Source organism: Phacochoerus africanus, chromosome 11 (genome assembly GCF_016906955.1).
Source record: "Phacochoerus africanus isolate WHEZ1 chromosome 11, ROS_Pafr_v1, whole genome shotgun sequence".
Taxonomy (NCBI): domain Eukaryota; kingdom Metazoa; phylum Chordata; class Mammalia; order Artiodactyla; family Suidae; genus Phacochoerus; species Phacochoerus africanus.
Genome location: NC_062554.1, coordinates 99,241,268 through 99,266,552, shown reverse-complemented (window position 1 = coordinate 99,266,552; position 25,285 = coordinate 99,241,268). Strand labels below are relative to the sequence as shown.

Below are 25,285 nucleotides of genomic sequence, written 5' to 3'. Positions count from 1 at the left end.
TTTACGTTCCATTCAGCTCATCCAATTATACTAATTTAATTGGCTTTTTCAGAGTTGTTATAAATTGTATCTACTGACATATCATCCTGACCAATATATTGCTTTCTACAGGCATGGAGAGTAAACAATGTCAGACATGTTTTAAAAGTATAGGTTGTATATGGTGACACTTTACAAAACAAAAAAGTAATCCTTCCTGTTCAGAAATAATATTTTGTGTATAATACATCAAATTAACTTTTAAAATATCAGCTTTGACTGCTAGCACAAAGTGTAACATTTAAAAGGGACTATCCACTAATATCAAGAAGCTCAATGTTTCTCTTTTTAAAAATCTCTTTACATACTCCTACTTCCTACTGCTTATTCACAAAACCAAAACACACTATTGCTAAGACATTTAATTGTTTTTTACAATTGTTTTAGATTTATTGTCCCCAAACATCAGTTATAACAATGTTGCTGCTCTGGAGTGGAATGTGGGAAATGAGAATTCCATTGAGGACTATTGTTCAGCCTAAGCAGCCTTACACTGTTCTTGACCACACCCGGTACCATGTTTTCAATCAGATTGATGCAAGAAATGTTCAATTGAAATCCCCAATTCTAAAGGCAAATTGAGCATTGATTTTTTTTCCTAAGGAAAAGTAGCAATAAAATTGCATGTATTTCTTTTGCATATATACTTTCCATCAACTGGTACACATATAGTGTGTATTTCATGTGCAGCTGGCTGAATAAGAGTAATTGATTAATAAAATACCATATATATTCAGCTATGAGTAGTTTCTACAGTACAGGCACAGTTATAATAGCAAAAATGAATAGCTCCCAAAATATGGCCAATGGAAATTAGATGGAATACCTTGCCTTTTTTTCAATTGTGCTATACTTAAAAATAGGCCACAAGGCAGAATTTACTTGAAGCACATTCAGTGTCATTGATCTGTACTGTTACAGCATAACAAAATGTATCTGTTTTTATACCTGAAAGCATCAAACACACCCCCATCCTCAATGTCTCAAAGAAATTGAAACTTATCCACATAGAGGTGACAATACATTAAAAGTTTTGCATGAAAAAAAATTGACTGATAAAACTAGTTATATTTCTAGATAAGTTATTACCTATTAAAACTAAATACATCACACAGAACCTTTAATATCTTGAAAAGTATGCAAGAGTAGAATTAGAAAGGATTGATTAGAAAAGCCCACAGTCTTTTAGATTCTCTTTGATTATTATATCTGTAACTGCATCAAACACGAACTTGACATTCTGAGTATCTGTAGCACAGGTCATGTGGGAATAAATTTCCTTATCTTCTTTTTTTAAATTCAGGTCTAGAAACTGGTTCTTGATGTAGTTTCCTGCATCTTCAAATGTATTTGGACCTTGTTAAAAAAATTAAAGAAGTAAATATTAATTGCATTTAAAAAACATAAAATTATGAATATCAGTGAGATTTAGGATTTTACTTTGTGTGCTATTTAATGTACTCAGTATTGAAACAATCAAAAGAGCAATACCCTTTCCATCAGGTATTTACACATCTACTTTGTGCTGAGAACTATGCTTATCCCACTGAGGACTTCAGGTGGCTAAAGTGGAAGCTCTGCACCAAAAAAGCCCCAGAAATACTACCCTGTGTACACAGCAAAGTAGGTGGGTCATAAAGCTTACACATGTATCAAAGACTATGCAGAAAAATGTCTGTGTGGGTGTGAGCATGTGTGTTAATGAGAACTAAAAGAAGAATAGAAATTACAGATGAGTGGACTACCCAATGACATGGTATTTGAGATGAACTTGAGGGATAGCTAGAAGAGAAGAATACTGTAAATGGAAGCCAAAAAGTGTGAGGAACAGACTGTATGATTTCAGCTGTATGGCGTTCTGGGAAGGGCAAAACTACAGGATCAAATGGTAGTTCAATTTTTAGTTTTCTAAGGAAGCGTCATACTATTGTACCAATTTACATTCCCACCAACAGTGTAGGAGAGTTTCCTTTTCTCCACACTGAGAGGGTTTCCTTTTTATTGTAAGATTTTTTTTTTCCCATTTAGATCATACATGTGACTCAAAAAGTATGCTAAGCCTTAACTTCATAAATATTACACATCAAGATCCAGATGGAAAAATGTATCTCTACACAAGCCTTTACTGCTATGGAATTGAAGGAAAAGAATCTTACCAGTGTATTCCGGAAAGCAGATACTAAGATGCACTTTGGTTACTTTTTCTTGAAAGAGATCTTTTTTATTGAGAAACAGGACAATGGAGGTGGTTGCAAAGTACTTGTGATTGCAGATACTATTGAACAGGTGAAGGCTTTCATGCATTCTGTTCTGTTAGGTACAAAAGATGAAAATGTGTAGGATTTTTAATTGCAAGATACTGATGTTGGTCATTATGAACAAAGACCTAGAAGTAACATCTGTCTTTGGAAGACCACTAATGAGTTGGGAAATGGGGTAGTAACATTGGGAAACACAAGTGCTTACTTTTTACCTTGACTTTGTTTTCCTTTTAAACTTACCACTTCTTCATCTTCCACCAGGACCATGTCATAAGCACTGAGTGCGGCACAAAATATAATGCATGTAACGCCTTCAAAGCAGTGAATCCATTTCTTTCTCTCAGATCTCTGCCCACCTACATCGAACATTCTTTAAAAATGTAAAAATAACAGAATAATGAATCTTGCAAATATCTTCAAACATTAAGATGAACATATGTTGTTATAAATAAATGCTCTCATGTTCAAAAAATAGTCTTATAATTTTTCATGGTTATAAAGTAAGACTTTTTGGCCAATTTGCAGCTCAAGGACTACAGAAAAAGAGAACATTTATTTATTTTTTGGTATTCATGCAGATTAGAGTAAAATAATCTACATAGTGACTTTGAGCAACTGTCAAATTTGCAGCAGTTTAGAATTTCAGTAAGATATCTTTTGGTCTTAGGGATTTTGATATATATAGTCTTAAAGTAACATAGCCCACAAGAAGATTGGAAGCTACTAGAGTTTTGATGCTATGATTTTTGCCTGTTCTCTTAGCTTTCCCACATTTATTTATTCATTCATTGATTTATTCAAACAATTACCATTTGTGTTCTATATACTAGACACTGTGCTTCACCTACTGACACAAATATGAAAAGGCATGGTCACTATCTTAAAAGAACTTGCTGTCTTGTAGAGAGAAAAATATGTCATTATAATGTAATATTCTAATATATAAAGTAAAATGTGAGATAAGAGGAAGATTAAAGTCAACCTGAGGAATTATGAAACTTAGAGGAGATGTTTGAAAATTTGGCCCTCCCTCTGTTTTTGTATTTTGGTGAGAAGCATCAATGTGTACAGAGCAACTCAATAAAGAAACTAGGAATTATTTTTAGTACCTTCCTTTCCATTATATTCCATATAGTACACATGGAAAATGCAGTTTCTAATTCGTTCACTTCTTTGAAACTCTTCTCTTGTACAAGCCACCACCATTTCTCAACAGGGCCGCTACTAAAGTGTTTCATCTGGTCTCCCTGGTTTTTGTTTTGTTTTGTTTGCTTTTTAGGGCTGCACCCTTGGCTTATAGAAGTTCCTAGGCTAGGGGTTGAATCCAAGTTGTAGCTGCCAGTATATGATACAGACGTATCAATGCCAGATCTGAGCTGCATCTGAGACCTTCACCACAGCTCATGGCAATGCCAGATCCTTAACCCACTAAGTGAGGCCAGGGATGGCACCTGCATTCTCATGGATACTAGTCATGTTTCTTTCCACTGCACCACCATAGGGAAATTCTGTGGTCTCCGCTTTTAATAAGAAGATCTAAAATTCAACTCTGCTAGCTAGCACTCTAGATTTCACATTAAGGTAAATCTTTTGATACCATTTTCCTGCTTATAACCTTTCAAAGCCTTCTTTTCCCCTTAGCATCAGTCACAAACTTGTTGTGATGATCCCCTGAGGCTTTAGCTATTTTGGTTCATTCTTAGCTTTCCAAACTTAGTTCATACCATGCTACTTTTTAATGCAATCCATTCACAAGACTATTGATTTAGTTCTTTTAATACAAACCTAACTTTTTCCTATCTAAGGACTTTGGCTTAGTCCATCTCCTTTCCATGTGACACAATTCCTTTTTTTCTTACACAAGACTGCTTCTTTCTCAATTTTCACATCTCCTTAATGTAAACATCTCCTAGCCTCCTTGAGCATCTATGAAAACTGTTAACACTCTTGAATCACCCATTTACTTTCTATTGCATCAATTTATTTCCTTTAGAGTAATTGTCACTATCAATAATTAAGTGGCTCATTTTTCCACATGTTCGATAGCCATCATCTCCCTAATAGAACAGTGGCCTACTGAGGGCAGGGACCTTATCTATGTTAGTGATATCTATATTCTCCATCCCAGGCACTCTGCCTGACATGTAATAGATATGCAACAAATATTTGCTAAACAATTGAACAGATTCCAAGTTAATGGAATGGAGGGAGGATTCTTACATAAAGTGTACATACAAGTAACATGGCACGTTTGGAGTAAATAGTTATATTTTGGGGACTATGAAGATTAAGGTAAAACATTGAGATATATGGCCTAATTACGCATTTATTCAGCAAATATTTATTGAGCACTTATTATATTCCAGGTACCATAGATTCAGACTTGAGAATCTTTTAATGTGGTGATAGTGGTGTGGCTCTAATCGTTCTGTATATGTGCGAATAAATTTAGGTTATCAGTATAAGTGTGTTATAATTTGAAATGAAGTGATCAGAAGCTGCAGAAGATGATAGTTGTGTAAGAAGAATGTTCCAGGGAGAGGCAACAAGAGGAACAGCAAGAGCAAAGTATTTGAGGAGGCAAGAAGAAGCCTGAGGTGTTAGGCCAGAAATAGATTTACTGTGTCTTTTCTATTGCTTGAGAACATAAGATTTTCTGTTGTAGTCATTGGGGGTATATGGGAGATTTAGAAGTAGGGAATTAACATTTGCTTGTTTGTTTATATTATGTTAGTCACTTTGATCTGAGTCCAGAAGATAGATTTGATGATGAGGAAGAGCTAGAGGCAAAAAAAGTTATGGGGCTTTCATAATAGTTTAACCCCAAGATATTAAGTACTAGAAAGCATCCAAGCCGTACAAAGATTTCAAAGGTAATAACTATATTGGTATATTTAAATTTCAAATAGCTGACTTACTGAAGATAATCTAAAGTTCAATATATTACACTTCTTCAGTATTTTACATTTTATGTATTAACCAAGTTGGGAACATATATATAGAACTAAAATTCCCTATATATATGCACCAATGCAAAATCATTCCATTTAATAGTAGATGGAAAGAGAACTTGTTCATAAGGTTTAGGAGTTCAATAGTTACGTGGTTTGGAAATTTAAATTGAGTGGGTTTTTCATTTGTTTTTGTTGTTTGAAGGCTGCACCCACCGCATGTGGAGGGTCCCAGGCTAGGGGTCTAATCAGAGCTGTTGCCACTGGCCTACACCAGAGCCACAGTAATAGTAGATCTGAGTCACGTCTGTGACTTAGACCACAGCTCACAGCAATGCCGGGTCCTTAACACACTGAGCAAGGCCAGGGATCAAACCCGCAACCTCATGGTTCCTAGTTGGATTCATTTCCCCTGTGACACGAACTCCTAAATTAGTGTTAATAAAGACTATTATAAGTGCTGCTAATTACCAAACCCTCTGAAGTTTCAGTCTTAAAATATAAATGGAGGAAGAAGACAGATTTTGACTTTAGGTTGTGACATGTAAAAATGAACCAACAAATTTAATTTTTAAAATTCAGTAAATATTCTAATGAAGCGAAGATAATAAATACGTATTCAGACTTTTAAATTTTTGGTCAATAATTATTTAAATTCTGCTGTAAACTTATAAAATAGATACAATTATTATTCTCATTTTTCAGATGAGCCCTTAAAGCAATTTGCCCCAGGCTTATTAACTCAACTAATATTTGTTGAGGCTGCATGTACCAAATGCCATGGTAGACTCGTTGAATGAAAATTGTTATGCTTTGTTGTGGAGCTCATTAAGTACAAGTCTGCTTACTTAGACTAGAGGTCTCCAACGAGTACATACTGTCAACTGTTAGCTATCAAATGCTCCAAGCAGATTGGAATTATTTTTGTTGTGGAGTCTTCTTTCCCAGGTTAGACAGGAGCTCTATGTGTTGCAAAATTTTAAAACTCTCCCCTTCCCAAGGGTTTTGTTCCATTCTTTTAATGGACCATCTAGCCATCTTCTGACATTGATTATTCAGCTTCTTTGCAGCCTACTGATATTAACACCTCTGTATGAGAGGTAGCTTTCTCCTCTTAAGTCAAATACCTACAATTAGTAAGGCATATAACTTATGTAATATGACTTTGAACCCATTGTTTCTCGCAACAAATCTTGCAGCCCCCAGTAAAATGTTTTAATAGGCTTAGCTTTTGCCCAAGGAAGAGAGGACAATGATTACTCAGTCTTAAGGTTTTATTCATGTTGATAAAGTGGCTTCTGAAAGTCTTACTCAAATCGCATGCTAGTAATCCTCCCATTTGATGACTCACTGGATAAATACTATTTTTTTCCTATGCAGATTGACATTAGCAACATAGGTCCAGAAAGCATTGAACTAAGCTGTTTACTATTACTGAGCTGAAATACTCACTAGCAAATCAGACCCATGGCTGGAGTTTTGCTTTTATGTTGATTCTACTGAATGTTACATTAGCTTTAAGAACAGTTATATTTTGTTTTGCTCCTATTGTAATATTTATTTTTTACACATCCCTTTTCACATAAGCTCTACTTCTAAATTTTTTAAAGTGATGGTTTACTTTAGAGTTGTAGGGCTCTACAACCTATTGAAACAATTTTGATATTCCCAAAGTGGAACACTGAAGAAATATAAATATACATTCCATCATAGCTATTCTGAGAAAAAATAGAAATCAGAGGAAAACCTGTATACTTGGAGTCTGAGTACCTGGATAGGTCACATCTACAGGGACAATTAAGAGCATGGCTATATGACACAGTTTAATACTCTTAATTCTATAAATAGTTAAGGTAACCAGAGCTTTAATGATATTAAATGGAAACTGCAGTTCTCATTTTGGAAAGGCTTTTTGTTTTATGTATGTATTTATGTATGTATTTAATAGACATGTTTCCTTAAGTCTGATATTTAAGGAATTTTAAATATTAAGGTAAAAAATGTTTAAGTGTCTGAAATGAATGATGTAATTAGATATTCATAGGGCAGCTTTTAAGCAACAACTGAATATCAATTATTTGTTAAACTGCCTGTGGTATTAATACAGGGCAAGCCATCAGAATTTTATGGCTTTATGTTAAACAGTTGAGTAAACAATTGAGTTTTATAGTTCATTTTAAACAGTTGGGAGAGCTATTGAGTTTTATTGATTTATATTTAACAGTTGGCTAAATAGTCGAATACACGAGATTATTCACATGTTATATCAGAATAGATCATTATGAAATAATAAGCCCTTTGTTATACTTGCAAAGTCGTCGCTCAGTCTAGGATAGCTGAAAATTAATATTGCTACTACCACTTTTTTGTGTGATGTCTTTGTTCATCCTATAGACATGTTACTCCTTTGGAAAAATAAAAATTTCTGGCATCATTATATATTTGGCCACAGAAAAATAAGATAATCTGAGTAGAAATTTATTTTAAATTATTCTCTTGAATGAGATTTGTTCGGAATATTTGACTATGCCAAAATTAGTATAATGTTTTTAAATTTTACTTTTTAACTGACATATAGTTGATATACAAAATTACCTTATTCAGGTGTACATCATAGTGATTTGACATTTAATATACATTATAAATTGATCACCACAATAAGTATAGCTATAAAGTCTTAAGATGGGTACATATGTCAGGGTCAACAGTTGGATCCATGTTACCTCTACACAACCATAACAAAATGGCCCAGCCAAGTCTTTCCCTGGTGTTCAGTTCTGAAAGTAGATTAGGGCAAATACTTGCACATACAAAGAATATGCACAGAGGCCATTCTAAATTCCTTAATTGCTTGTGATTAAAAAAAGAAGAAGAATCAGAAGGATTTATGACCAAAAGGGAGCCTGTGTCTCTAATTGTTAATACCATTATATATTTTCTACTAATTGTGTTGTTGTAACTTAAACTGCCCACTAGATAATTCTATGATTATTGAATAATATTATTCTTAAAGTCATTAAAGTAATTCTATCATGAGAATAAATTAGATATCATCTTATAGTTTTGGTAACTTTAACCATGAACATACCTGAAACAAATATATAGTGACACTTGGATTATTGCTCTACGGCATCTAATAGAGAATAACAAAGCTAAGTTGAAATATAGCTGCTGGACAACCAGACTCACTACTAAGTTGATTCATACCTTCACAGGAATGAATACAATACGAATTATTCAACTTCAAATTCAAAACAATTATAATTTATTTCACATCATATATCCACTAAACACTGTTGAAAACAGTTATGTTACACTTATAAAATCTGAAGCTCTACATTGTAATAGCCACTAATGTCTTTTCTCTAGCTTTCATATGGTTTTATGTCCTTTCAGTTATGTTTTTTAATCACAGAGCAGTTAGGGAGAAATGACTTCTCTATCACTGATATATCCTGATACAAGTTCTTTGTCCAAGGAATGATTTTATAACAATAAAAGAGCTCACATTTGCATTACATTTTCCATGTGAAAGTGCTTTAATACCTGTAAAGATAGTTAAGTTTACCAGTTTGACAGTTGGAGTTTTGGTTTGATAAGAACTCTAAGGTAATTTCCATTAAATTAGGTAATACATGAAGATGATACTATACATTGACAGAGAGAATTTTTTCATTTTGGTGTTCCTGTTTAAAATTCTACAGTTCTTTAATTTAATATGTAAATTAAGCCTTTAGTTTTAAATACTCTTAGGATGATTTATACTATGTGAATACAAATCAATGGTAATGTAAGTACCTGAGCACTTACTGCAATCAAGGTGGAAGTTAAAATATTTTTATACTCCCTATTTTGAAATACCATGAAATTTTACATTGTGAAAGTCTGTGCTATTTTGGATAATCCTATTTAGCACCTCAAAAAAGTGATTTAACTATGAGAATTTATTAAGGGATTAATCACTTGCTGTGATTAAACTTAAAAATGTATTTAAATGATTTAAAATAGTTCCTTAAAAGTATATACATCTGAGTATTTAATTTTTTACAGTAAAATCTAAGTATTTTCAAATTTTCATTGTTTAAACATTTGTTTTTGGAGTAATTCCCTACATTCTCTTTCTCATAGACAAGGCCTTTGATACTATATACTCTTGAGCCAGAGAGAAAGAAAAACCTATTAAGAAAACAAAGGAGCTCAAAACCTGTTTCAGTGGAAACAGGTAGAAGGAAAGAGGTAGTAGTTGCAAAATATTAGGTCAAAATAGGTCTTAACTCAGCTTCACAATCCAATTTGCAAACATCTGACATTTTAGCACTGATACTATAATAGAGAATTAGCAAGACCTTCCTCATTTCTTCATGAAGGTAGGCAATACACAAAAGTAGAATAGATCTATATATACAACTTAAAAAGTAGAAAGTACATATTACTTAAAATGCTATATATAATGACAAACATAACCAGAGAATCACAAAACGACAGGAAAATGATGCACCAATGGGAGTCTAGCATTCTCATGCAAATGAGATATTCTACCAAAAATTAATTTAAAAAAATTTATGAATATTGATATTACTTAGCTCTTAGTGAACTAGATGTTTCAGGAAATGAGCATGATTTTCTGAGGTATTGTGTGTTCACTGGTAATTGTCACGTGCCCTTGTTTGAGAAGCACAATCTTAAGAAGTATTTCAGAGCCTTGACAACTGACATATATCTTCCCAACAGGCTGTCATTTTTATCTCTGCTTCCGTCTTCTCTCTGAAGGGAATCATGCATAACCAACAACACTGGAAGTAGCATTCACTCTACAGAAAAAGGATGGTTTTCATACCAATGTACCTTATATCCCATCAGTGATAAGCAGTAAGAAATAGGATTTTTGAAGTTAGAAAGACATGCTTTCCAACCACAGTTCTAGCACTACTGTGTATGATCTTGGAGGAATATTTAATCTTGTTTTCAGCCTGCATTTATTGACTATTTTCCTTCAAAAGGACAGCAATGCCCATCCACCATGTTACAGTAAGGGTGTAAAGATAGTATCATACATGTATGGCATAGTACATTTCTTCAGCCCACTAGAACTGACTGTGTGCCTACTGTGGGCTAGCCACTGTGATAATCACAGGAGATAGAGTTGTTAGCAGACATGGCCCCTGACCTTCTGGATCTCAGAGCATATGAGACAGAAACAGAAACAAAAAGAATGGAATGATTAAAAAAAAAAGACAATTTCATATATTGGTAAGTTTAAATACAGGAAAAATCTTGTAATATTATCAATCTTGTAACATTACACTGGCATGGCCAGGAAGAGCTGTTTAATGTGTATTTCTTCCCAACTCTACATTCAGTGACATCATATTGGTAGGTTGAGATGGGCTATTTTTGGGATGTTTACACCCAGGAAATTCTCAAAGGCTGAAAATCAGACTGCTCCCCAACTACTGTCCCTGAAAACCTGTTGTTATGTTTACCTGAACTCTGCAGGGATGTTCAGGGGTGGTTAATAGATAGGATGGTCAAGACTCTGTGAGAAGACAACATTTGATTTGTAAACTTCATGATAAGAAGTGCCCAATCCTTGCAGAGTCCAAGGTCTGAGATTTTAGGCAAAGAGAACAGCAAGTACTAAGTCTCTAAGGCTTAAAATGTTCAAGGAAAAGATATTTTTAAAAATAATTCATGGTAGTGACTATTTCCGACAAGATACTAAATGGGTTGATGTTGTATAAAATGACCAGGGTTGGGAGCTTCTGGGTGTTCAATATATGCTATTAAGTTTCAAAATTGGCTTATGATCCAGATAGTCTGGGATCCAGAAAATTCCATTAGCCTTGTAAAATAAGCTAACAAGTTATAACTCTGCTAGGACTTGAGTTCAACTAATCTTTGCAACAACTTCCTTAGCAAGTGAAGAAAAGTTTGCTTTATTCCTCAACAACTGTTGGTAATTAATGGAGAACCTAGGATTGGAGCCTTGGTAGGATGAGCCGAAAGACCTACACTCAGCTTCTAGTCTGTGTTTCGCTGAGAAATTTGCAGAGGAGAAAGGAAAGTATGCCAAAAGTGCTTCAACAGGCTTAGGAGGGCCAAAAGGGAGGAGAAATTGGACTTAGACTCTCAAAGGAAAACCCTGAAAACTGGACCAAAGATCAAGAGTCTGGAGAAAGTAGTTGCCAGAGGGGAACTGTAGCACACTAATGACAAGCCAGAAGACAAGCTTTGCTTACATTTGCCAAGAGGAATGTTGATACCAATCTTTGTACTCCCTCTATCCTGGCTTGATCTTGGGTAATTTTTCAGAAAATTAACTATTTTTGTGGGCCTGAATTTTATATATTTTGAAGGCCTCTTTTCCATATTAACTTGCACATATCCTGGCCATCTAGGTAATAACTATCCTAATTATATATTGTATACCAACCATTTTAATACTTCGTGAAACTTAAAGATTGATCCCACTGAAACAATTTTTCCTCAGAAATGGATACAAGTACTTTGAAGCAAACTGTAAAATATTTTGTTCAAGTTCTGTGAAAAATGTCCTTGGTAATTTGATAGGAATTGCACTGACTCTGTAGATTGCTTTAGGTAGTATAGTCATTTTGATAATACTAACTCTTCCAATCCATGAGCATGGTATATCTTTCTATCTATCTGTGTCATCTTTGATTTCTTTCATCAGTGGCTTGTAGTTTTCAGAGTATAGGTCTTTTGTTTCTTTAGGTAGGTTTACTCCTAGGTATTTTATTCTTTTGGATGCGATTGTAAACGGGATTGCTTCCCTAATTTCCTTTTCTGCTTTTTCATTATTAGTATATAGAAACGCTGTTGATTTCTGTGTATTGATTTTGTATCCTGCGACTTTGCCAAGTAATTCATGCTATTTTTGTCCATATTTTCTATGTTTTAAAAGTATTCCTATTATTGTATACATCAATGACTTACATTTTATTGACTTTTAAAAATTACTAAAATGTACATCTAAAACATTGTTTCAATGTTTAATATTCCATCTCATCCACAATCCATAGGGAGAGGTTCTTAAGGGACATTTTCTAACACTTTGGTATGGATTTCTATTCCTTGCTATAGTAAATGAGTAATTTAGTAATAAAATTTCTTGAAAAGTCTTGATAATATAACAATGAAAATAATGGGCTCATCTTTATACCAAACTGTACTTATAAAATAAGCATTGTTATTCCAGTAAATAGCACCATATTCAAATAGTTCTTGTATTAATTATTTACATTTTTCAAATTAAGGAAACAATAAGAATATTTCAAGCAAATGGGAGTAGGAAGATAAAGGAAATGGGATCCCTGGCACCTGTTGCTTAATGTTATTTAAATAAAGACTTTTTTTTCAAAGTAAGTTATCAGTTTCAAGTAAGAGGAAAATACAGTGTAGCTCCCACCTGCTTAAAGACAGAGATATTTTCCTTGGAGGGAAGGATGAGGTTCAGGATGAGGGTTGGCATGTAGAGCTATAGGAGGGCCATCAAAGACAGTGGTAATGAAAGTGAGTAAGGACTCACCGCATTTGACCACGGGTTAGAGCTCTTCTCCATGAAGAAATATTGAGCCTGATACATATTTCTGTTGATATTCTGTTAAAAAAGACATTTGATCATACCTGAAATGCAAGTCTTTAAATGAGAACTGAGTTTCAATGATTCCAGTTGTTTTTACTCGAGAATGTAGAACATCTTGCTCATTTGGGACATATCCAGGAGCTGCTATTCTGTCCAAATCATTTAGGTAGCTAATAAAACAACAACAACAACAAAAATAGCTAGTACATATATTTTTAACTTTGCATTTTAAGATACCAGAATTGAATACAAATGACTATTTTGTATAGAGTTCATTAAAATGATTAAACTCCAGACTGGTGATCTTCAAACTCTGCTCCTCTGAATTCCAAGAACTTGGTGGCTGGGATATTGCAGAGCACTGAGTGTGACACACAGCTGACCTGTGGAGTTTGTTTAAAGGTGGCTGGGTGAATACTGCCTTAGCTTGTACTTTATCAAGCTGATGTGATGGATTCATTGGTGTCTATGTAGACATTTGAGAGGAGAACTCTCCTTGTAGGACTGAGATCATCCCCCAAAATGCTATGTTGTAATCATGGTCAGTCAAAGAGTCTCAAAATGCTGTACTTTGTATTTAGACACTTTGAGTTATAAGAGAGTGATTGATTTCAGTATAATGTGAACGTTAGTATATTGTTTCTCCTGGATGTTCTAACTTAGGAATCAGAACCATTTTAATTAAATGGTTATCTCAGTTGTTGATTCATGCTGAATCTTTGAATTTCATGTTGAACCTTTGTTGATTCATGCTGGAACAAATTTGTGAAATTGCTGACTCACTCCTTGGGACAGAGACCTGAACTTCAACACTGTAGCCTCTCCTACCTCCTCTTCTCTTCCATCAGTACATCACTCTATCCTTCATTTTTACACAGAGGCCACATTTAAAAACCTCCTGTTACCAGGTGAAATACTGTCCTCTTTCTGCCTAGGTGTGGTAAGAGGCAGGAGTGAGACTGATTAAGCTGTGTGCTCTATAAGAGTCTATTAGATTAGAGGAAATAAACTGCTCTTAGCTTTATCTGACAAACCAGATCATATCTTTTGACTAAAACAGTGTTTTATTGCTTTTTTTAAAAACACTTGAAAACAACTTGTTCTATACTTTTGATATGAAGGCTCTAGGAGCTTAGTTATATGCCTATTTCTATAAAAAAAATTTAAATAAAGATAGCAATAACCTGGTAATGTTTTTGTGACAAAATTGGACATTATACTGAACCAAGTTTAAACATATGACCTAAATAGAAAGATCATAATGAGCATGCGGCAATCTAGTCAGAATTTGACAGGGAGAATCTACCTGAATATTAGATATTATTCAAAAGTTGAAATTGTCAGGGACTAAGTTGAAGAGCTGTCTGTCTGGGCACCTTGAACAATGCCTTAAAAACCAATGCTATTTTATTTTTTAAATAAATTGAACAACAATTAGATACTTTATTCTTAGAGGATCTTTCTGCTTTTAAGGTGAAATGAACTAAGAGTTGTCAAATGCCCCAAAGAGGTTTTGGCCAAGGACAAAGAGACAATCACACTTTAGAAACATGTATATGTAGAACGTGAAAATTTATCACCATGTTTTATTCTAATAAAGTTTAATTTAAAAAAGATGAATCATGATAATTATATCAGAAGAAAGTATTGGAAGATTTTTCTAGTTTATCCATTTTCTCTTTTGAAGCAAAGTCCTTGATGAATTTCCTTTTAACTCAGGCTGTATATCTGGTAGTATACTATTGGTCAACTGGTTCATGCAGGAGTAAAAATAAAAACATACTTGCTGTGATGGAGATTAAAATCATTTAAATGACAGCTAAATGAATGCTTTGGTAAAGACACATTTTAATGTAACTTTATTTGCATGTATAAATGACTTCAAGCAAAGCAGAAGCATTACCAGAGTGACAAATTTGCATTTAAAATGCTCATTTTAATAAACAAATATAGAATTTGGGTGCTAAAACTTTTAAACCAAACCAGAGGCCCTAAATATCTATAGCTCAAGTCACTGAAAAAATATCTTCTTCTTTGACTAGTCATGTAAAAATAGTATTTTTCCTGGTAAAGTCTATGTTAAATCTTAAAGCACATGGAATTTAAATTGCACACTTGACAGTGCCACTCAACAAACCATGACATGACGTATTAAAATCTTTTCGACTGCCATGATGATGCTTTTCTTTCAGTTTGCTGGTACTGATTGGCAGGAAGGTGTTATGTTGCCAACAAAAACCTTGCCTGATTAGGACTCACCTCTTCGTTGGCCTCAACTTAAAATATATCTAGGTTTGAGAGAATAACAAATATCTCACTTTCACACACAGCAAAAAATGGATAGATGGAACGAAGAGAAGAAAGAAGTAAAGAAAAGAGAGTAGGGAGGTGGTGAGAAAGAGAGAGGCTGGAAAAGAAAGACCACTGCCCTATATAATGCATATGAAATAAACTCGATGTGGTATCAATCTGATATTTAGATTTAAAATGTAAATGTAATGCTTGCTAAAAAAAATAGTTAAATGGCCACTGCAATACTATTTTTGGAAGAAAGCAGTGGCCATTTAACTATTTTTTTTTTAGCAAGTTTTAATCTTCTCTGTAAGGATCCCTAAGGGCAAAAAAGTTAACATTTACATCTTTTGATTTTATATGAAAACTTTCTTAGACATGGAGGAAATCAACTTTCCTGTTGTTATTCTACTACACTTGACAAATCTATCTGGGTACTTAAAAACAATTACATTACTGGCAACATTCAAAAAATGGATGCAAATAGATACTCTATAGATGTGTTTAACTTGAAAAACAGACAAATGTTTTTAATATGAATCTATAATGTGACAGATATTCCCAGTGTAAAATATATGTATCGAAACAAAGGTAAAAGCTAAAACTAAAGATAAAAAATTCCAGGAACCACAACAAAATGCCATCGTATTTGCCCATTTGGGGTACACAACATGTAAAAGTTTTTGCTATCAAAAAGCAAGAATTTGGTAAACATAATTATAATTGTAAATATATTTCTTACATTATTTTGAGGGAAAATTGTGTTTATTCAATAATGAGTATTTAAAAATAAATGCATTAATTACAGATCTTAATCTATCCTTCTTTTCCTCCCTCCCCAGAATTTTGCTAAGTAACATTTTATGAGAGTATTTCACAATTCAGTTTCTGATGAATTGTGACTGCTTTTATCAATGATTCATATAGAAAGCAATGTTTTCTATAGTACAGAGTAGTATTAAAATGGGACTAAGCACTAGGACACTTAGAAAAAGAGTTATTCAAGTTTATAATATCAAAGGATGATATCCATTCTTTCCTTCATCTGAGAGAAAAGAACAGGACTTTCCTCTAAAGACAATATGTCCATTGGATTTTGGAATTTAAAATGAACTTGACTGCATAATCATAGAAAACTTGTTAAATTTTTCTAGAATTTATGTGATTTTTCTCTCCATAATTCTTCTACTCATCATGATTAAAATTTGAAGTTTTATTGTTCTGTCCTCAAATAATCTTTCATTTGTTTAATTTTACTTTTTTTTTTAAGTACTGCTGGTATGTTCTATTGGGAGTCCACCAGAAGAACTGTATTTAAACTCTTTTACACATTCATATGCATGGACATAAATATAAATAGGTAATTAAATTATATTTACATATATGTGAACACATGCTTGCCGGCATGTAACCATGGGCTAAGTTAAGAATCACTTACTAAAATGGAAATTTAAAAGTCATTTTGATAGGGAAATTATAAATATTGTTACAACTTCCCAATTCTCTTGTGGCTAAAATTGCTAACTGGTTGAGATTAGCTGTGAAAATTAAATAATACTTTTTGAGGCTCAAAAAGAATCCCACAATATACGAATGTTTTTCAAATCAATACAGTACTTCCTTCTAAAATTATGTATCATGTGCATCAAACCAATTGAGTTAAACCATGTGTCATTAATAAGATTATTTTAGAAGATGATTTCAGTAACTTGGATAGATTTTGCTAAGTAACATTTTATGAGAGTATTTCACAATTCAGTTTCTGATGAATTGTGACTGCTTTTATCAATGATTCATATAGAAAGCAATGTTTTCTATAGTACAGAGTAGTATTAAAATGGGACTAAGCACTAGGACACTTAGAAAAAGAGTTATTCAAGTTTATAATATCAAAGGATGATATCCATTCTTTCCTTCATCTGAGAGAAAAGAACAGGACTTTCCTCTAAAGACAATATGTCCATTGGATTTTGGAATTTAAAATGAACTTGACTGCATAATCATAGAAAACTTGTTAAATTTTTCTAGAATTTATGTGATTTTTCTCTCCATAATTCTTCTACTCATCATGATTAAAATTTGAAGTTTTATTGTTCTGTCCTCAAATAATCTTTCATTTGTTTAATTTTACTTTTTTTTTAAGTACTGCTGGTATGTTCTATTGGGAGTCCACCAGAAGAACTGTATTTAAACTCTTTTACACATTCATATGCATGGACATAAATATAAATAGGTAATTAAATTATATTTACATATATGTGAACACATGCTTGCCGGCATGTAACCATGGGCTAAGTTAAGAATCACTTACTAAAATGGAAATTTAAAAGTCATTTTGATAGGGAAATTATAAATATTGTTACAACTTCCCAATTCTCTTGTGGCTAAAATTGCTAACTGGTTGAGATTAGCTGTGAAAATTAAATAATACTTTTTGAGGCTCAAAAAGAATCCCACAATATACGAATGTTTTTCAAATCAATACAGTACTTCCTTCTAAAATTATGTATCATGTGCATCAAACCAATTGAGTTAAACCATGTGTCATTAATAAGATTATTTTAGAAGATGATTTCAGTAACTTGGATAGAAATGAAGTGAATAGCCCAAAACCTCAGTGTGCCTGCCACCAGTTGTCTTCATGCTGAGCGTGGTGCATAATAATTCACTCTTTCTAATGGGGAGAAAATATTTACAGCATATATATCTTAGACAAATATTTTCAAAATTAGTTATTTAAAGTGCTCCTCTAGTTATGTTTTTTTACATCTTGTTTATATCATCTTTATCTTTCTAATTTCTCTTCAATTACTTTTTATTTTAGGATAATAAAATTTAAAGCCATAGACTTTTGTCATTGTGATTACAAATGGAGATCATAGAGAGTTATAGGTCTTAAATGTAAACGTTTCAACTATTGTTCTGTCAAATGTATTCACTTACTAAGCTGCTGAGTCGTTGAGTTGATATTCAGATGCCCTTTCAAAGCAGGCCTGAATTCCTGGATCTCTCCACAGTCGTTTTATTACCTCAGCCAATTCAGGTGTCAATCTGCCATCTTCCAGGGTATTTGCCATCACATGAAGTTGGCGTTGGTCTTCCTGTAACATTGTTTATGTGAGAAGGATAAAAATGTGTTGTTATTTGGAATAGCACATTATCTGTATTAAAAAACAAAATAGAAGATTTCAGTTTGATGACATCTTATTTCAGTAATAATTTCATTGAACATCTATCAGTATATCTTTAGGTTTATGGAACCTAAGTTACTTATAATGACAGACTGATGTCCAGAAAAGTTCTAAGTTGCAGAGACTGTGAAATAGTATATGGAAAAGTTAGGACTTTTTTTTTTTTTTGGTAGATATTACTAACTTCGGAACATAATATCAAAAAGGACAACAGTGTTGGAGTTCCCATCATGGCTCATTGGTTAACGAATCTGACTAGGAACCATGACGTTGAGGGTTAGACCCCTGGCCTTGCTCAGTGGGTTAAGGAACTGGCGTAGCCTTGAGCTGTGGTGTAGGTCGCAGAGGCAGCTTGGATCCAATGTGGCTGTGGCTGTGGCTGGTGGCGTGGCCTGCGGCTACAGCTCTGATTAGACTCCTAGCCTGGGAACCTCCACATGCCTCGGGAGTGGCCCTAGAAAAGACAAAAAAGGATAGCAATGTTTTGTTGCAAGTCCTTTGAGCTTGCAGAAGAACAAAATGCTGTTGTCAAAGAGTAATGAATCTGATCTAATCATGCACATTGTCTTCCTTTTCTTGACAATGGCCAGATAATTTACAGGCAATAAAAATACTAAATAAGAATTAGAGTAAAATGGGAATTAAAACCCAATACTCTTAAAATTATAGTTTAAAAATATTTTTTAAAAACAATTCCTATGGTAGCTCAGTGTGCTGTGAACCCTATTAGTATCCATGAGGGTGCGGGTTCGACTTCTCTCAGTCAGTTAAGGATCCAGAATTGCTGTGAGCTGTGGTATAGGTCACAGGCTCAACTCAGATCAGACATTATTGATTGAAGCCCTAGCCTGGGAACTTCCATATGCCACTGTGTGGCCCTAAAAAGGAAAAAAAAAATAGACAGTATTATTTACCAACACATACCTCTTTGTAATCATAAAAATTAGCAACGGCAAATATTTTGATCTATACAGTTTTTGAACATCTGTAGGTGTTGTCATTGGCATGCCTTAAGGGCAAATCAATAGGGCAGAGGTGAGACTTCATTAAGAAATAAGAGAAAAGACAAAAGAAATGAAGGAAGGAAAAAAGGAAAGGAAAAGCAAACCTCCTGTTTACTTTAATAATCAAAATTGGTTTTATGATAATTTTTTTGATTAAGAATTTGGGTTTCAGAATAATTAAATAACTAACCATTATACTAGACAAGGCAAGTGAAGACAACTGGGCTCAAATGCTGGTTGTCAGACTCCAGAACTCATACTCTTTATTGCTCAGACTCTTCTTAGTACATATTACTATAACAACTCACATGGCACTTAGGATGTAGAGTATCTCACACAATCCTTAAAACAACAGTCACCTAGACACTCTATTTCCTCTATTTTACAAATTAGGAATCTAAAGGTTGAAGGTAAATTTGCCAAATCAATAAAGACAACAGCATCAGAAGAAAGGTCAAACCCAACTATATTTTTCTTCAAAGTTAAGTGTGACCAGTGACATATGTCCAATAGGAACATGATGCTTTTCTGATTCATTATTATTTTAAATAGATGAGATTGTGTCAGATCTTTTTTTTTTTTTTTTAGGCCAACAAGCACATGAAAAAATGCTCAACATCACTCATTATTAGATAAATGCAAATCAAAACTACCATGAGATACCACCTCACACCAGTAAGAATGGCCATCATTAGTAAGTTCACAAATAACAAATGCTGGAGGGGGTGTGGAGAAAAGGGAACCCTCCTGCACTGTTGGTGGGAATGTAAACTTATAGAACCACTATGGAGAATAGTATGGAGGTACCTTAGAAAATTATACATAGAACTACCATATGATCCATCAATCCAACTCTTGGGTATATATCCAGACAAAACTTTCCTTAAAAAGACACATGCACTTGCATGTTCATTGCAGCACTATTCACAATAGCCAACACGTGGAAACAACCCAAATGTCCATTGACAGATGATTGGATTAGGAAGATGTAATATACATACACAATGGAATACTACTTGGCAATAACAAAGAACAAAATAATGCCATTTGCAGCATCATGGATGGAACTAGAGACTCTCATCCTGAGTGAAGTAAGTCAGAAAGAGAAAGACAAATACCATATGATATCACTTACATCTGGAATCTAATATAAGGCACAAATGACCCTTTCCACAGAAAAGAAAATCATGGACTTGGAGAATAGACTTGTGGTTACCAAGGGAGATAGGGAGGGAGTGGAATGGATGGGGTGCTTGGGATAAATAGATGCAGATTATTGCCTTTGGAATGCATTGGCAGTGAGATCCTGCTGTGTAGCATCGGGAACTATGTCTGGTCACATATGATGGAGCATGATAATTTGAGAAAAAGAAGGGGTACATGTATGTGTAATTGGGTTGCCATGCTGTACAGTAGAAAATTGACAGAACACTGTAAACCAGCTATAACAGAAAAAAAAGTCATTATATAAAAAAAAATAGATGAGAGGCTTATTTCACCATTTCACTAAAAATATGCTCTTTGCATGAAAACTAATGGTACCCCTCTCATTGTTAAAGAGATGTTCTGGTACAACTGAGAACCTTATATTATCTTTCTTCACAATCAGATTATATTGGCAAACCAAACTGATCAGATGAACATTAGGCCTCAATTTGAACTGGCCCAAGTCAAAGGCTTTGACCTCATTTTGTTGCATCAGCACAGGGTAAACTTTAAAATACTTCTCCTTAATTAGATTTCGATGTGAGAGAAAATTGGTGAAATATGATCCAGCCACTTTGGCTGGCATCATCCTACATATTTCTTTCTACATTAGAGTGTTGTTTAGGGCAAATGATGAAAGGAAACAATTTTGTCCCTAAAGGTAAAAATTTGTAAACCAAGCTATTACATACTCTTTTTAATCTTTTAAATATTTACCATTTTAAAGTTATACTTTATGTGTAGAGATATCATGAATATTGTCTAACCTTGAATTAAATGTTACAAATATTTAAATGTCATACAGATCTTTTTGATCATCACTTACTAGTATCTCCCCCAAGTTTGGTTTTTGTCTTTCGAGATCTTTTATTTTTTAGTGCATTGCATACATAGGAAGAGTTGATGATGTTGAATTTCAAACCAGGCTGCACATTGTAAACATGCCAAGCTCTTTAAAAATATATTAATACCAGGACTCCACCCCCACCAACCTACTAAAATGAATCTGAATCTCTGGGTAGTAGGGTCTACAAAAGTATTTTTTAAAATCTCATAAGTGACTCAAATGTGCAGCCTGAGTTGAGAATCCCTGGCAACATACTGTTATTTTTCAAACCATAAATGACATTTTATTGCACATAGGGAATTCAATTCTTGAAGTTCTTCTAAGGTTATCAAAGGGCTAATGTTAATTTAAAGAGTCAAAATTTATGTATTTAAGGGAATTGGGCCCACCAATCAAATAAGAAGTTTTGAAATATATCATACCAAAATTAACAGCTATTATGGAAAGTCATCTTCTGCATAACAACCAAATTGATTGAACAGTTACATTCTATTGTTAAAGTATGCTTATATTTAAAAAAATAGTCCAGTAATTTCCCATCAAACTAAAAATAAAACCCTAATTCCCTGCTGTGGCTCACAAGGCTCTATGTTGTTACCCACGTCTTTATAATTTTATTTTCTGCTTCTATCCACCCCACCTCCAACTTTTGTTTCTCTTTCCTCAAGATACACTGAACTCCTCAACGTTCCTTGAATTCAACAGGCCCCCATTTCAGAGCATTTGAGAATAGTTGATCTATCCATGTCTTTTCCTCAGCTCATTTCCTACTTCATTCAAGTCTCTTCCCAAACGCTTCCTCCTCAAGGATGCCTTCCCTAACACCCTTGCTTTCATTCTTTGATCACTCTCTAACTCTTTAATCTCCTTGACTTTTCATCATAGCACTTGCTACTCCCTATATATTGCATAGTTCTTTTTTCTGTTAGACTGTAAGCATATGAAGGCATAGATTTTATTTTGTTCATTTGTATATCTGTAAAACCAAGAACAGAACCTAACACATAGTACATGTCCCTGAAATACTGTTGAATGAATGAATCAATAAAATGAACATGGCTAATTATCTCAGACCTCATGTTCTAGAGAAACTTGAAAGTATGTCCAATGTTTTTCTAAAAATTTCAAATAATTCCAAGGAGGGTTTGAATGGCATCCTAAAGAAATCATATTTTCCTATGATATTTTTGGAAAAGCTTGGGAATTATATTGGTTCTAGAATGGCTCACTCTTAAGATTGGATAGTTCTAGAATTATGCTACATAGAAAGCAAAAATAAATATTTCCTCAAGTTACTCAGACTTTCTTCATGAATATTAGGGACCTCAGATGATCCTAGAACTTAGGACTCACTCTGAATCCTAGAATCATATTTCCAAAGGGAAAAAACATATCAAAGGAGTGAAAGGCTAACGTAGCCTAGCAATTTGCAGAAATGGCAGGTTTCAAGTGCCAAGTTTTATTAACGATGGGCTTTTCAGAGCCTTTGATTTCAAGTTTTGTTTAAGTTGTTACAGCACATATGTATCCCAAACATACTTGATTATAGAACTTTCATCATAGAACATCTTGAGGGAATCAGTGTTCTTTAATTCAAAACGTAGGTTTCACTTTACAGGGTGCTATGTCAAAGATGGTCACAATAACACTCTAAGTGTCTGATTAAAGTGTTTTAATTTTTAGCATTCTTTTGTGTTGGTCTAGTGTTTCAAACAGTCTAAAATAGTATATAGTAATATTCAGAGAGAATAAGTGGCTTTATTATTTCTCCCTCTCGTTGGTTCAACTTTACCCTCTTTAAAAGTTACGTACTCATGAAATTAGTTTATCAAATATTAAACCAAAACAAATAGGAACAACACCCTATTAGCTGCATTCCCCTTTAACTCAGATTCTCTCTCTCATTCTCCTCAATTATAGTTCTTTAAACCCTGTTCTCGTTTCTCCCCATTTCTGAACGCACTTTGCTGTACTCCGCAATCACAACTCTTCTGAAACATCTCCCATGATCTCTACATTGTCAAATCCATTAGATTATTCTACTTTCTTGACCTCTTAAGACTTTTCAACTTAGAACACCTCCCTTTGGGGCACTTCTCTTAAATTCTGTGATTCCATATTCTCCTGTTTTTTTTTTTCTTTCTTTCTTTCTTCTTACTATTTCATCCTTTCCTCCAAAGTTTCCCATTCTTCTCCAATAACTGGAAAATGGTGGAGCTTTCAACATTGTTACCTAGGTCTCCATTCTGCTTAATGCCCTTCTCTTCTCACTCGAGGCAATTGATCTCTTCCCTTAGTGTAAATTACATTCCATAGTGTAAGGGCAGGGCAGTAATACTGAAATTTAAATTCCTAACCAAAATATCACCTTTGAACTTTAAATGCACATTTTCAACTTTTGAGACATGTGGATACTTCACAGAATTATGAAACTATGTACTCACCATTTCCAAAAGGAAACTTGCTTCCCCATCATCACTAGAGATCATCTTCCTTTTTTCAGTAATTGTCTCTACACATGAGGAAGATTTAGATTCATAGCCATCTGTGCTGCCTTTTTAAAATAGCTGATGCTTTGTAATTACTTGTTCAACATCAGTATTTCTTATCTAGAGGGCAAATACTATTTCCATCTCATGTCCTGCTGATTCCTTACTATATTCCAAGTCCATTCAATTGTTTGCCATAAAATAATAGTTTAATAAAAAATAAATTTTTCAAATGATGTTGGATTGCAGACGTCAATACATGAATGTTAATGAGCTTACATTCAATGTGATTATTGGAAAATAATAATACCTACTATTAACTGGGAGATTATATTCTTCAGTACATTGTGTTTATGTGAGTTTCTTACAGTTTTGTTTCCTCTTGTAATAGTCACTGTAATTTAATGAAGGAAGCACTGATGCTTTGCGGGTGAAAAAAATGAAACAGGTTAAGTAACTTGTCTAAACTTACAGAACCTGTAATCAAAGACACTCATGTATATTTTCTATTAGCACTCTTTTTTTGAATGGTCGTCTATGTGATGGTATACACAATGGTTTTATAAAAATATATAAATAAGAAAGTCAGAGGCTAAATTGAAAGCCACAGGACACTAGAACTCTAAGCCACACATAAGTAAAATGCATAGTAAGTAATATGTTGAACAAACAGTTTATGCAAGGTTAACAGTGTATTAATCGTAAAATCAAATACCAGAGAATGTCATTGAAATTGCCATAACAAACATTAATTGAAATCAAAATATGAGCTATGTAGTGCCTGACAACTGTCAAATTTGATATTTAAGAACATAGGTGCTCCTAAGAAGTTATGTCAATCGCATAGTGGTGCTTAAGTTACTTTGCTTACACCATTTAACACACAGTTTGAATAAATGACATTTATTTTTATTTTTTAGCATAATGTCAGCAGTGTATGGAGTCCATTTTCACTCCACCTGCATCGATATGACTCTTATCCAAAAATTTCAGATCTTCAGTGATGACTGACATTACTTATCTGCAAATATTGGGGTGCATGAAGCACAAAATATATTTAAATAAGTAGCAGTAGGCAAGGTTGTGATGCAAATTTATGGAATATTACACATGCAAATTCAGACATAGCTAAATCAGGTGCAAAGGAATGCAGAAGGAACACCTGCAGGAACTATTATTGCTTAGAAGAAAGAAAATAAAATGATATTCTTAAGTGTGAAAAATAGTTTTACAAAACTCCTTATATGGGGAAAAGCACTGTAAGGGAAGACAAAAGTGGATTTTGCCCTAAATTCTAGCTATTTAATACAAGCCAAATTGCTGCTCATCTATAGCTCTTATTTATTTATTTATTTTTTACATCTCTCTTAGGTTTATATTAGATTGCATTTTCAGGGCC

General features: G+C 33.7%; 1 protein-coding gene across 1 annotated transcript in view; it reads right to left on the bottom strand.

Annotated features, from left to right (window-relative positions):
* Positions 1-1,178: 1,178 nt before the first annotated feature.
* GNAT3 (G protein subunit alpha transducin 3) overlaps positions 1,179-25,285 on the bottom strand; it is a 51,649-nt gene continuing 27,542 nt past the window's right edge. Inside the window, exons 4-8 of the mRNA XM_047752255.1 lie at positions 18,093-18,250; positions 12,899-13,027; positions 2,541-2,670; positions 2,196-2,349; positions 1,179-1,395 (exon numbers count right to left, since the gene is read on the bottom strand). Coding sequence (XP_047608211.1) covers positions 1,205-1,395; positions 2,196-2,349; positions 2,541-2,670; positions 12,899-13,027; positions 18,093-18,250 — 762 coding nt within the window. The 3' untranslated portion in view covers positions 1,179-1,204. The remainder of the gene's footprint in view (positions 1,396-2,195; positions 2,350-2,540; positions 2,671-12,898; positions 13,028-18,092; positions 18,251-25,285) is intronic.